The 16,014-nt window shown below is 28.9% G+C and overlaps 1 protein-coding gene across 1 annotated transcript; it reads left to right on the forward strand.

Moving 5' to 3' along the window:
- Window positions 1-8,729: 8,729 nt before the first annotated feature.
- Window positions 8,730-15,172, forward strand: LOC118068487 (uncharacterized). The gene is made up of 7 exons (XM_035085930.1): window positions 8,730-8,976; window positions 9,661-9,802; window positions 10,225-10,342; window positions 10,419-10,563; window positions 10,666-10,753; window positions 11,535-11,895; window positions 12,053-15,172. Exons 1-7 carry the CDS (start codon window positions 8,904-8,906, stop codon window positions 14,786-14,788), a joined length of 3,663 nt encoding a protein of 1,220 aa, XP_034941821.1. The 5' UTR covers window positions 8,730-8,903; the 3' UTR covers window positions 14,789-15,172.
- The last annotated feature ends 842 nt before the right edge of the window (window positions 15,173-16,014 follow it).

The following is a 16,014-nucleotide window of genomic DNA, read 5'->3' on the forward strand; positions in this document are numbered from 1 at the left end:
TCATAATATTCATACACATTTATGCTGATGAAATAATTCAACTATACAAACCTAAAATAATAAACTCGTTTCAAACTTTAAATTATCCAGCCAAGTAAACCATAAATTAATCAACAACGCTTGATGCCTTAATTTTTCATCAGCTGCTTTTTTCTCTATTTAATGCAACTTATGTTGATACAATGTAATCTCAGTAATTATCATCAAAGCCGAATGAAACTTTTCTCTAAATGAAAATCATTCACATGTAATACTTCCTACTATAAACTCCATTTTCAGCAGTTTTAATACCAGATCAGGTTGAAATTCATTCAACAATTCTATCAACATACCACATTCTCTTTATCCTAGAAGTGTGAGATACAGTCTGACTCATCCGGGATAATAATGGTATTATTCTCAAATACTTCTTGATCCTTTATATTTTCGTGTATAAAATGGTAGCTGGATATATTTTTCTCATTTCAGGTAATCCATAGGTCAGTCATAAGAGTTCTATGGAATTTTTTAATTGATATGTCAACTCGATAACCTGACTTATTTCTACAGATTTTTAGCCGCAGAATCCAAATGCGTCGGTTATTTTTTTTTAACAACACCGGTTCGAAAGTTATAAACAATTGAATATTTTAACTCATTTTTTGGCCAAACTATTATATAAATATTGATTTTATTAATTAAAAATTAGTTTTTTATAAACAGTCTAGCATTGAAATCAATGTGTCGACCCGCAGCGTTAGGACCTTTGAAATGGATTTTTTTATTTTGAGACAAGTAGTGAAATTTTTCAGTCCCACTGCAGTTAGTTAACTAGTCCGTTATTTTTGAAGACACGTAATAATAATACACATTGATCTCAATGCTAGACTGTCCATAGAAAATTAATTAAAAAATTGCATACAGCTCTTATGGCTGGTCTATGTCTGTGTGAATCAAGGAGTTTTTAAGCCATTCTAAAGTGTTTATATTTTTTCTAACAACTGAAACTGTTTAAAACTTGAATAGATTATCATTAAACATTGCTTGTATTATCAAGAAGTAAATGAAGATAATGTTGAAAAATATTCTGAGAGATAGAGCGTTGATAGCTATAGTAATTTCTGAATTAATGATCAATTGAAGAATATCGAATGCTGCATAAGAAGTATTTTTGTCTGTCTTAAACTGTACAGCCATGAAAGTGACTGTTTGAATGATCAGTCGTAATATCAAGGTTCATATTCCATAAGAAAACGAGATTTACTTAAGTGGAGTTCTCAAGACGCTTTTAAGAAGAAAAAATAGAAAAATCTCCATGTTAAATTGGAAAGGAAATATCTGTACTTGCTTTTTCTATTTCAAGATACACAGGATTAAGGATTACATCAACCGCTATATTCGCAATCATATAGTTGTACATGAATAGTACTATTACTGTTGTTTACTTTGATCAGAAAAAAATTTCTTACGTATACCATGAATTTAATGGTCAGAAGTTCTTTCCAATATTTTACGTTGTCTTTTTCAAATAGAGGGAAGTCGTGTTCTATGTCTTCGATGTTATATATTTCGAATTCAGTAGTAATTTTCCTCCTGTTAGTTCGAGTATATACTGACATCAAGGATAATGTATATGTTATTTGTTAGAGCCTTCCGGTTGAAGGAAAACCCGTGACATGTGTTGGCTGCAGTCAAACATAAAAAATTATTTTAGGGTCAGTGATAGCTTTGGTTTGGTTGAATAATTTTGAAGGAACTAAAAATTAAACGATGATATGAAGTTTTTTAAAAATAAAACTGACTATTTATTTTTATTCTTTAAATAAAAGAAAAATAAAATACAAAATTTTTTTCAAAAATAAGTATTTTCCATAAATTTCCAAAAGCTTTTCAGATATATTTACTACTGTATTTTTTTTATACCCTCAGGACCAATATTGTATACATTGAGAAAAATTGTAGTTTTTATATATAGAAAATAATTCTCTTTGTGTTTCAACAATTTATTATTGAGGGAAAGATTTTTATATTATTGTAATATTTTACCAAGCGTAACGATTGAAGTTTTGTCTGTTAAAATTTATTCAAGTAAAAAGTAATTATTCTCTTTTAATTATATAATTGAAAATTTATTTGATTAATTTAATTGAAAGTAATTACAATTGGTAATTACATTTTTATGTACTTTTAATTTTAAAAATAATACTCTTGTCAAAAGGACATTTGTAGAGTGTCCAATCATTAAATTGGACAGACTGTTGGTCAATCAATTCCCAATGCGATGGTCCAACATCTCCATAGAGATCATGTAGACACACATTACAAGTTCTATTTGAATTTTCTAATAAACATAATAAACTATAAAAAAATGGAATTTTATAATAAACATTAGGGTGTTATCAATGATCCTACAGCTATGATGGGGCAATAAAACTATGACATTATAATTGTAGAATTTACGTTGCTTTGTCAATCGTAAACTACACGATTGAGTAAGTTCTGCTAATTTTCACTAATATCAATAATTAATATAATTCCACCTACTAAAACATTTTCCAAAGGAGTCTTTACGTCAGCAATCTCTGGTTTTGACTTGAGCGAAACCACAGTTGCTGGTTGCAAAATTGACAAAGCTTTGATCATGCACAAATTGGTGTTATTGTCATTGTCATAGACGATAATATTTTCAAGCTTGAGATTTCATTAGCTGAGTAATGAAATCTACAAGAAGCACACAATCAATTCCTAACGATCATTACTTACAGTTGAAGTACCTTGTTATTAGTAATAATAGTATACCATACAGAAAATCCATTTAATTCCTGATTAATAATCATAAACGAGTTGGACAATAAGTTAAATGGCTAATTATATTTATGAAATGAGAGTAACTACTATGTAGAGTAGATATTTTTACTGGCAAAAAATAATTATTGACATCCAGATACTCTACAAGTCCATGATGTTCTAGTTCACTTAACGGTAGACAAGTTTTTTTAATTTTTCCAGTAGATGAAATTAGATCAGCTTGTGAAGATAGGAAAATATTTTTTTATACAGTTTTAGTTTCATGTTACATACCAATTACTTAACGATTTAATATTAACATGCATGTAAATAATTGCAACTGGTTATTTAAATCAAGATTAATGCAACGATAGATTAAAAATGGTAATCAAATTTATAAGTCTTATTTCGCAGTTTAACCTAAATATTGAAAAGCAATAACATGTGATTTTTTGTTGATGATCTTTTTAAACAGATAATTATTTTCCTTAAAACTGGAAATAAAAAATATAAAAGCAAATTTGAAATGGCTTAAGTGATTTTTGAGAGATATTCAAGTGTGAACAGCAAGTACACCTGGTGGCCTGCAGGACAGATCACGATATAAATTGTACACCAGACCGTATGGGATGTCAAAATGAGTTAATTTTTTTTACAACTGAAATATTTCCAATTTATTTTTTTTCTTGTTGATTTTTCTCTCCAGAAGATGTACAACCTTGGTGCATGCAACCGATGGAAGAAAACCAATTATAAGGAACAGAGTGTCATACTGTTGTTGAAAGAAGAAGACTCAATATGTGCTAAATCGACAAATAAGAGCTACCCTTTAAGTCTATACTCATAAAAAACATTTGGCATCAAAAGCTTCCGTCAAGCTAGAAAAGGTTACAGGGGCGTGACTTTATTCATATTCTAGTAATTTCTAAAAAAGCTGTCTACAATGAGAAAAGAGCTTCTTAAATCAACTAAGATTTGGTTATAGTTAATAAATCTCATACTTGAATACGGCGAAATAAATATTTATTTACTGAAAATAAATTATATGTTTGAGCCTTCTGGTTCAGGCAAATTTATATTTGGTTATAGTTACTAAATCACTAAACTAAATACTTGGTTGCATGAAAAAGATTATTAGTTTGATTAAATAATTTTTCATTCTAAGGACCATAATATAAATTCATTATAATATGAGCAAGATTTGATTGAAGTAAATTTTCAATTGAGAAAATGCATTGTTCAGTTGAAATAATTATTAATGAAAAAGAATGAAATAAATTTCCAGTTGAAACAAGTTTATAGTTAGTTCCTTCAACTTGCTGAAAAATTAATTCAAACAATAATTGATTATCGTCTAATCAATGATAATTTGGGAGAAATACTAAAATTAGTTTATTTGAATTAATTGTCAATTTGGATTAATTTATGTATTAATTGTACGAATTTATTAAAATAAAGGCATAATTAGAAAATCTGTTGATTAAAATAGATTATGTTTTTTTTTTAACTAAGAAAATAATGTTCATAAAAGTCTAGAATAGTATACATACATAAATACACAATTTATTATAACAAACCCAATTGTTGAACAGTTTTTATATATAAAAAAACATCATTTTTGCTAATTATACTTGTAATGACTCCAAAACAAGGATCACTTAAACGATCATTACTAAGATAGCTTACATAACTAAGCTTGAAGTAAGACCTATTAATTTTAACCCATGAAACAGCGCAAGTATCATCATCGAAGTAAGATGAAAATTGTAATTTATTATTATTTGTTATGTTTAAAGATCTATCATACCCGACTGTTGTTCGTACGCTTCTTTGGCTTAAAAATATATCACTAAGGTATAACTAGTAATACTTCGTTCAAATCACTCGAACCAATGTTATTTAAAAAATCTTCAATTTTTTGTATTTTTTATTACAATTTCTGCACTTCAATGAACTTTTGATGCACTTTAACAAAACAGAATGAGTTCTCTCGCAATGCCGGTTGGAAATGACGCCTCGTGCGTTATCTGACCGACTTTTAATCAATTAAATCAATATGTGGTTAGGCAAACTAAGATTTAGTAACTATAACCAAATAATATGTTATAGCAATACTTTTATTTCTATCAACTGTATATTATTTACAATTATCTAAATCTATAATTACTACAACTAAAAAATTTATTTAATGACTATGAATTACATATTGTTGGTGGGATTGTAATAATTAATTATGTGAACTAAATACACCCAAATAAATCAATTGGTTCATTCAATTGATAATACTTATACTTTTTAACTATGCGTTTATTATTTTTTATTTTATTTTTTATTACTAATTATAAACTATTTTTTATTTAATTTAATATTAATTATTTATTAATAACATTTATTAATAATTACCAAATACTTGGATAAATCTTTCAACTAAATCCGTTTAGCTATTATAACTAAACTCTTCTCTCAGTGTACTCCAAAAGTATATACATCAAAATATTTTAATACATCATACTTTTTCATTTTACATAATACGGAATTTTTGCTTACACAAAAGTTTGGCAAATTTCTGCCCAGTTGAAAAAATTAGTTTTTTTATCGTTTGGCAAACGCAAACCACATTTATTCGGGCTTTGGATTACTTGCACATAGAGTATTTATGCCGTTTGATAAATATTCCGGGTTTTTAACAAAATCTTGGCTTCATAAACTGACAATCGTACCAGCTGAGATTTCTATCACTTTTGGAAATTGATGCATAAAATGATGATGATGTATGATTAATTCTCTAAAGCAGTCTATCTTAACAAGTTTCACTTTACAGCATCAAATAATGCAATTCATTAAGCATGAAACTTGCCTATCACTTTGACAATTCATCAAGCTTTTGGAGAATGCCTACCATCGATCTATTTACTCTGAGCTACCCTTCATTGTGATATTTAGCAATGACATTAAATAATGCTACGGCATTCTAGTCTCTGAATGACATACCCTGAAGGAGCTGTTTATAAGACTATGACTTGTTTAATGTAACGTACAAACACGTCTTTCAAAGCTGTCTTCAGTAGGAGACAATGCTTCAAAATCACCTGGTACATTTTATTAATATATAACAGCTTCTCTAGTGTTGCTTGCTTGCAAAGAGACTTTTTTAAGTCACTTTATGCCATTTAACTAGACGTGTGTAAAGCAGATGCTTTGTCAAACCATTACTAGAAAATTATAATTATAATTAAATGCAAAACGACTGAAGCCAGCTAATGAACAAGTTATTAGATAATTTTTGAAATGCTGAAACTTACTTCAAAGTAAGCTACATTAATGTAATTATAAATTCCATAACATAGTGTTTATTAAATTTCTGAAATGGAAATAATATTATGTTTTTTTATTAAGATTATTCTCATGGACAAAGTTATTTTCTCATCTTCAATAATTTGATATGGAAGCTGAAAGCTAAGTACATCATTGAATTCAGAATGCGGTAGTGCAGCCTATTAGAGAAAATCGATCAAAAATTTCCTAGAGCTTCTCAGAGATGATTGAAACAATGTCCAAAGGTCGTCAATCGAGTTTTGGACATTGTTTCAGACAATTCCAAACGAAAAAAGAAAATTATCATTTTAGCTCAATAAATAATTGACTTCCTCAAACTTGACATTGTTTCTCCAAAAACTATTCTCAACATTTTTGAGTTATTATATAAAAACACACAGATAGCAATAAATTTTCAGTCAGTTCAACAAAATAAAAATAAATGAGTAAAAATTTTCCTCTGAATAGAACTAGAATAAAAAAGAAAAAAATCTATCGCAATTTAACTTACGACAGTTTTAACTCTCACCATCTAACAAGCAATTTTTTTAATTCTACCAAACTATTTTGAAATTTGTCCAAGCCTAAACTTTTATTCTAGGTTTCAGAGTTAAGATACTAATATGTCAAAGTTTTGTAAGATATTTTTATATACAGTAATCTCGGAATCACACAAATTATTCTCCAGGAAGTTCATTGTAAACACTCTGCAATAAACTTAAGCCATAAGCACAAATCCCATCCAACTTGTATAGTCCTAAAATCCAAACTTTGAAGGATTCTTAAGTACTGAGAAATGCTTGCAGAATTATACTACCACTATTTTAAATGTTTCCAGTAACAATAAGCCATCCTTAGAATTGGAACAATATATCAATTGTTAACCTGAGAAAAGTATGTAACTGCCAGGTAGAAATACATCTGTCGTGAGTCTTTTTCATTGTCTTGGTCAGTAATATGTATATTCTTTGTAATGACGATGATTCATGATATTTGCAATTTATTATTTATAACATACGAAATAGTTAAATGAAATTTTATTTATGACATTTAATGTCAAAAGTAATTAGAATAAAATTTTCCCAAAGTTCAAGGGAATTTTTGGACAAAAAATGTTCCCACCAGATTATGAATAATTATTGTTTCATTAATCGAATATTGTAAACGTAATAAATTATCGATATTAATTTAACCTTTGGTGCTATAATAGTCGATAAATTCCATAGACTAATCAAATTGCTCATTAAAACTTACTCAATAATCATATTGCATAATAACAATGTAATAATATGGTATGATAAATTTATGAATTTATTCAATAATCAGATTGATGTTAATAAAATAGAACTGCAATATGAAAATGTGGTATGTTTGAGGCATTTTAACTATGTAAAAGTACGTTAAAAATTTCAAAACCAACGGTGCGATTGATTTCATAATTTCGATTGCTTTTAGATATTAGAAATAAACTTGGCGTTTTTATCAAATTTTTATATGAAGCAACTTGAAATTCAATATGAGGAGATATTCTATATGAAAAAATATTCATTCTCTGTCCGAAGACTTAGCATTGTCTCCACAGAGAGGAAAAAGACGATCAAATTAAACTTTCAAAGAGGATTGAATGACCGAAGAGTTATATAGAATTACCTATGTTAGACAAGTCTTCATTAACATTAAAAATAAAATACATATATTTTATCAGCGTATTTACTGGCTGTTTAAAATAAAAAGTGAATTCTTAAAAAAGGCACATGGACAGTATAGAATCTTTAGAAGCTAAATTCCTATACATACGTGTCAAGCAAAGTGAAATTTATGCTTACTACCAACTGGATAGGTCAAGTATTTTTCAGATAAGAGTTTTAAAAGCACCTCCAAGAGTCAACTTTCCCATTCCAGTGGTGCATCGCCACTGGCGAAGCACACGCTGTCATTGTACATTTCAGCATCAAAGGAAAATTAAAATACCTTTAGTTTTTCTTTGTACGCTTCAAATGAGAACTGCTGCATTATGTAGAATGCAGCTGCCGATTTTCACTTTATGGTCGTTTTTTTCCTTATAAAGAAACCAGAAAAAAACATCAGTTACGAACAAAAATTTAAATTCCCGCGATTGTTAATGCACTCAAGTGGAAAAAAAAATGCCTAAACAAAATTCATTTGTTACAAAGTAGCACTGAATTTTCTCAACTATCTGTAAATTCAACATCGATGTAAAGGAAAAAATTTTAATTTAGCAATGTACATGTAAGTACTTTTTAAAAGTTAGCAGTCCGTAAGTAATTTTGCTGTTGAATACCCCTTTACTTCTGAGATTTATCGAGCCTGTTATCGCGCAGTCGCACTCCTTCATAGCTTGTTAGTTTCAATCTAAATATAAAAAATTTATTTATTCTCTTGTTTATCGATAAGCAGTAATATGAAATGTATGAATGAATGAAATTATCTTGAAGGGAAGTAGTACCATGTAAATGAGTAAGTCTGAACAATCTAGATAATTTCTATGGTGTTTGAGTCTCTTCTATTCCTGGTTATCTTCTTGGACGTTGATTTCTATCCCTTGCATTATGTCTCTCGAGATCTGTAGAGTGGTGGTAAAGACTCAGTAGTGGGAGAGCACACCAACTATTGCACAGCGCTCGAGTGCATCACCAGTGTCAAAATGGCCGTGGACTCGACAGTTCAGAGTTTAGTTCTCGCTTGGACGCGCACTTGATGTCCTTTCAAGATTCAGTTTTTCATTTGGTTTTTGTTTTTTCTTAACACATTACTACTTTAAAACTAGAAATTCATTTTGTGAGGTTATATTTTATTTAACAATGATTTCCACAACAATGGATTGTAATGTGAATCTCACTCACATGGATCGAAGTCATTTAAATTGTACTACTGGTAAGTACAATAGTTTTCCTTCATTTTCCAGCCATTTTCTATTTGTTGTTTCGTTTGTTTACATTTGCTGAACTTTTACACCTATCCATCAACTTTTTTTTCTCCTACGTTTTAGTCAACAATTATTTTTTATTAAAAGGTTTAAAAGTTTTTTTTCCTTCATAATAGTGATTTTGGAGTATTTTTATAGAATACTTTGTTTGTTGTAAAAATTGGAAAAACATTTTTAGGGAGGGCTTATGTGGCTACTACGCGTCAGAAATGTTTCAGAAGGCGTCTGACGCCACTAGGCTTTGACTATCCCTAAACATAATCAATAGTATTATTGAATTATAATATTACATTCTAGAGTTGCATCTTTGACATATTGTATGGCCATTAAAATTGAAATTATTTAATAATTTTATTCATTTGCTTTTGATGATTAAAATATCCACTGAATATTATATGGAAAAAATTACACTTTTCAAGTCTAAAAACTGAATGTCTTGAATTAAAACGTTTTTTTTAGTGAAAAGTTTTTAAATTTTCATTAAAAATAATGCCCAACTTATCTCAGGAAATGAGAGAAAGTTTTTTCTTTTTGCTTATGAAAATGCTAAATATGAATTCCACTCTACTATGAACTGCAAAGAATTTTTTACTTGATCATAAATACACTCATAGAGCTATTTTTTCTTTCAGATGAAGGCAAGTCTTCGAATAATTTCAAAACAATGATATCATCAGTAGACGGGGTGGCTTGGATAGCAAAATTTAAATCCATGTGTTTGACGAACATGGACAATTCATCAACTCTAATTAATTTGATGACATACTTCATTAGGTAAATAGAGCAATGTTAATTAATGAGAAAATCTGTCGTGTAACCAGTAATTTGAAACGATGAGTACTGGTATTTTTTTTTGATAGAAAGAAGAGGCCAATTAATTATGATTACAATTATAATAGCTTTAATTTTTAAGTTGATGATAGCAGACGAACACTCTTTTTGTGATAATGAGCAAATAATTCTTCATGGTGCATATGTAGAACAAAAGTTTCATTTTAAGAACTGAAACAATACTATTTTATTTCATGACACCAATGGTAATTTGCATATAGATAACAGTTGCACCTAAATGAAAATATTTTGATTATTATGTTATCACAAGCTCTAACAAATATTTTGCCTGCTTAAATTTAATGAGTTATTTTTTGAATAAAATTATTGCTTGGAAATGATGAAATTTTTTCTTGTAATTACAGAAATGTTCGGCCCACGGTAGCCGAATGCCAAACAAAACCGTTGAGAGCTGATAAATTAAAAGGTTTTATTGGTGAAACTCTGCTTTTCTTCATGTATTACTATAAATCGCACGAAGGGGTGAGCAATTCACGATTTTCATTTCGATTCTATTGTCTGTAACAGTTTTACTGAAATTTATCTATCTTTCTTTCAGAGTCACGACCGCACAATCTACATGGATTTAATGTCTGATTTGCTAGCAATGTATATAGATTTAGAACTGAAGGCTTCCAAGAAGAGCTGTGAATACCATGAAAGGATTTCAGGTCGATTGGCATCTTATTTATACGTTTATTTAGGTAAATACTTCAGATATAAATATCCATTGTAGATTCTTAAAGCCATATATTTTCTTTAATTTATTCCAAACATAATTAATAACGTACATTAAAAATTTTCAGAAAATTCCGCTGAATATCTCATGGATACTATTCTCAAAATTCGGTTCATGAGTTCTACGTATTATCAAATAATAAACCCTTTACTAACGTGAGTATACATTTTTTAACTTGATTCAATAAACTGAGTGTGTCATGTTTATTTTCTGAATGGTTTTTTTTATTGCAATGTTTTTATGATAAAAAATTAATATCTTACCTAAGAGTTTATGATTAATACTTAACTAGGTAAGTTCCTTGAGGCACACTCACTTGAACTTTGAAAAATTTACATATTCCATAACTTCATTTTTCCGGTTACATAGAAAAAAACTCATGTTATACTTTATTCTCATATGATTTTTATCAGATATAATGTAAATTTAATTTTAACTATTTTTATCTAATTAACTGATTTACAATATATCTATATAGAGGTAGTAGTCAGTGCTTCGTTACAGAACAGTGATTACCATTATTAACATTTTTTTTGTTTTCAAGATTGGTGTTTGATATCAAATCTGATGAAAATTAATTTTCTATAACAATCCAAGTGATGTTTTACACGATACATTTATAAATTTTAATTAATTTTACTAAAAAGTATTTCGAAAATTTCTTTAAGGAAATAATTCCTTTTGAATCATTGAAGTATCTTCATTGTTAAACTTTTCTTCTGTCTGTCATTTCAATAAAACTAATGTTTGTTTCATAAAGAAAGAAAACTTGATCTCAAGGACTAAAAAGTTTGATAAACTGCAATTGTGTGTTTTTTAGTTTCCGGTCAAGCAAAAAATCAAGTAGCACAAAATTATATAAATAAGAGTATTTTTATCTTTAATCGAATAAGACTTGAACAATAATTTAATAAAAATTCCTTTATTATATTACAGAAAAATATTCAGGGTAGTTCCTGAGCATCCAACTTCGAATTTAATGTATGTAAGATATTTTCTTGTATATCGGATATGGAAGAGAATAACCAAAGATTCAAATAGTAAAAATGACGTAAATTCAAGAGCTTTATCATCTCTAGCATCGTATCCTACCTCTTTACCACAGTACGTAACAGATCACGTATTACCAAAAGTGCCAAATAACCAAAAAGTCTCCACGAGACTGTTGCTTACTCAACATATTGAACTAGAAAAGTCCTGCGAAGCATTTATTAAGTTCTGTAAAAAGTCAAGAATATTTAAGGACCCTGAAGAAGTTGAGCAAACTCGATCAGATGATACCATCGAGCTTTTAGAGGTATTAAAAATTTTTTTTTCATAACTATTTTATATTCTTTACTAATTAAGTTAGTTTTTAATTTATACTTTGTCTTTAATGAAAAAAATTTTGAATTACTTGTATTAATTCGTTAATTAATACATTTTTTTTTCCATCGGTCTCTGTACAAAATCAGCTTGAAGATAATTTGTCTTGCAAATTAAATGTATCATCTCGCGAAAATACCGCTAAAAAAGTCTTGTTGAATAATAATAGTTGTAATAATCAAACAAAAGATAGTATTAATAGTTCTAACTTTAAATTAAATTCAGATAAAAGTGTCAATAGTAAATTCATACCACGTAAAGTTCAGAAAAACAATGGAGATATTGTTCTAATTGATCTCACCTCAGAAGATTCGAGCGGAAAAATTTCCAAACAGAAAAAGAGCAAGAAGTTGTCATGGATACAAAAAATTTTTAAACGACCATCCAATACTCCTGACATCACTGAAGATAATAAAAACATCAATCAAAATTCGCAACTTGAAGATACATTCAACTTAGAATCTCTTCTGATTACCTCCAATAAAGATAAAATTGTAGATGACCAAATGGAAATTCAGAGCTCACTATTAAATGTCGATGAAATCACCCAAGGAAATCTAACGGAAAATGAGATCATCGAAGAAGAAAGTCGATTAATACTCACTGAAACATGTATGCAAGTGTTAGAAACTAGTGAAGAATATAAAGAGAACATTGAAAGCCATTCGTGTAAAAACGGGCAGGTTTCTAAAGTAGAATATGAAGAATCCTCCGAGAATGTTGAACAAAAGATCAAAGTACAAAAGTTTCCGGTTGTCAATGATAAAGCTAAAGTAACGCCGTTAGAATTGAATTTTTGCAAGGAAAAAAATGTAAATAGAACTAATGTATCGGAAAGTGAGGATCTGGTTGACGTAAACTCAAGTAAAGTGATGGAAAAAATAAATAGTAACATAAATTCACAAGCTGTCTTGAATACCATCAAAACCAATGTGGATGCAAATTCGTTCTCACAAAATATTGAAAAAAATTTAAACCAGCAGCCTGAAGCAATGGAATCTTTTAAAAAAAATAATTTATCGAAAATCCATGATGTTGATTTTAATGATCATATTGATGGGCTTTCTCTACTTGCAAGTGTATCTCAAAGGGTATCTCATTTAAATACGGAAGCACCTGAAACCAATCAGACTAAAGAATTCATTAAAGTGAAGGATTACAACAGTTTGATGACTTATAATGAGATGACTGAAGATCAAAGAAATGAAGATTTTAATAACCAATCAGCAGAAGATGCCAACAGGTTTATTGACGTCTATCCTGATGGTATAGACAGAGTAGCACTTAATGTTGAAGTATCATCTTCAGAAGATTTATCAAATCATTGTTTAAATAGTGTCCAAGAGCAACAAAATAATTCATGCATGCTAAATGAACTTCCAATTGAGTTAACGAGCACATCAGTCCAGGTTGAAAGTTCAATATCTTCTGACAAAGACGAAACGAATGTAATTTTAAATGGTGAAACAATCGTATTACTGCAAAAATCACCGAACAGTAACTTGTATATAATAAATAAAGCTGTCGAAAATAGAGATCACAGTAATGAAGAGGAAGCAATGAATTTGAGTGAAAAAAATTTGATGCTTGAAAAAGTAAAAGATGAGAGTTTTTCTCGTGAAATACATGATCCAGTATACAGAATATCTCAATCTTTTCCGCCTACGACACAGTATGAACTTGCGCAAGAAAGCCGGAAAGTTAATAAAATAAAAATAGATCCGACAGCGGAAAACATTACCTGTCTAGACAGTAAAAAACCGACAAAAAATAATTCCGATGCTAATAACTCTGGACGGTGTAGAATAAAACAAGAATTTAGTGATTGTACAAATAACTTATCAAATCATATGGGTAATCCAGCTTACGTAAATCAAGTTCGCCCGAAGGATCTCGTTGACCCTCATGGTCTTCATATTTCAGCATCAAATTCACGAAGTGGAATCTATCATCCAACTTACTCGACAGGTGATTTATATATTTCTTGCAGGAAAAACTACAGTTCAGTTGCTTGTGGATTACCAGTTAATCATCCTGGACCTCCGCTTCATTCTCGTGCCAAATCGCAACAGTGCTCTTGTTTTAACTGTGCCTACGGTATTATTACGCATTGCAATCAATATATCATACCGCCAAACGAAACTAAAGCTACTTCCAAAATTGATGGTGGCTTTTATATTCCAATATCCGATAAACCGGTTATTCCAGAATGTCCTCTTCAAACCACTCATCAAAGTAATGAACTGGGAATGTATGAAAACAAATTATTGTGCAAAATTGAAGCTAATCTTGATGATCGAATACAAGAAAAAATTTACCAAAAGGATGTTAATTATAAATTACCGTTGAAAAAACGTTTCAAATCAATGACACCAATAGATTATGTTACTCCAATTAAAAAAGAAAATGTAGTTAATAATTTTATCGGCTCGCCAATGATTTCAATAGCAGCTTTAGAAGGTAGAGAGTCTATAGATTCATCATCAACCTTAATGACGAATATTCATTCATCTTCAATGATCCGTGGGGAATATGAAAAAGATGTAATTAGTAATTATGATAATTTTTCTGACAGAAAAAGGAAAAAAGTTGATGGTATTTATTCAACGGATGATTCAACTAGTTTGAAGAGAATAAATGAGGAAATGGTAAGGTCATCAAAGAAAGTAAAACAGCCAAAATCACCAAAAAAAAATCCCACTAAGAAAACGAGAAGCTCGCAGAGAAAGATACCCAAAATAAATTATTCTTACATGGACGATGAAACAGAATGCACTCCGTCCAGTGAGATAAAACTTCGTAAAAAGAAAAAGACGAGTCGATAATTCTATGTTTTTCGTAAAACAATATTTAAATTTCCAGAAGATGGAATATGAATGAAAAAATAAGAAAAAAACTATAATACCTGACCGTTCGAGAGGCTGTGGTATTTTTATTCTGTACATAAAAAAATATGTTATCAACAAAGAAGCTCCGCGTGTATATAGTTAAATAATATTTCATAGCTATTGTAGTTAAATTATTAATAATATAATAATGATAATTAAATTAATTAATATTGTTTTTAAATGACAGAATCGAGCTAAAAATTTAATTATCACTTAAAATCAACGTTTGAAGATTTCATCAAGAATTGCCAATAATAGGACTCTTCAACATTACTTTCTACCTGAATAGAAGTTTCTATCCAATTTTTAACGACTATCTGTGGTAATTGCTTTTAAATTCATTCTTTACAATTCTGTTTTGAAGCGAGAAAATGTAATTAGGCTTAAATAATGTCTATAAGAAACATTGATTATCATCCCCGGCAACATTATGTTTATTTATAAGCTTGCATATTACGAGTATTTTTCTTTTCCTTCATTATTTTCTAAATGCCATCATTTGGTGTTTATTCAATTTCAATTTCTATGAAAATTTATTTCCACTAGAATTTAAATATTAGATTAATCTCAATTATTGTCTCTCTTCCGTAGTGAATTTTTTTTTAAATCAAGTTAAATTTATTTAATTAAGAGAGAATTTTCACAAAAAAAATTTGGATTGGGAAATTTTTTTTACAAGCTAGTTATGTTTTTTTTGTTCCTCTAAAATTTTACGGATCTATGGTTTTTCTTTTTCTGCTTCAATACAGAATCTTAATAAAATTGTAAAAGGAAAAGAGTTCGTTTGATAAATAAAAAAAATTTTTTTTAGGTCAATGGTTTCACCTGGAAATGTTGAAACGAAACCGAGCCGAATCAATAGAAATACATCGATATTTTCCTGTTTTATGTAATACTAATACTTCCAGACTGAATAATCAGTATCAATTAATAGATCTGTAGTTACCACTAGAATATCTTTTTTTTTATAGGACATTATTAATTACTTTAAGAAATTACCGAAAAAAATAATCAAAGGTAAATAAAGTCCACTAGTCAACGACGTCTTTTGCTTGAAACTGAACATATTCAATATTGATCTATGGATGTTAATTTGAATTTTAAAATATCATTTAATACTGCTTACTATAAATAAATCAAACAGAAATAGATACGTTAAAAGG

Source organism: Chelonus insularis, unplaced genomic scaffold, assembly GCF_013357705.1.
Source record: "Chelonus insularis isolate UGA/USDA-ARS -01 unplaced genomic scaffold, ASM1335770v1 contig_3_pilon, whole genome shotgun sequence".
In the NCBI taxonomy this organism is placed as follows: Eukaryota; Metazoa; Arthropoda; class Insecta; order Hymenoptera; family Braconidae; genus Chelonus; species Chelonus insularis.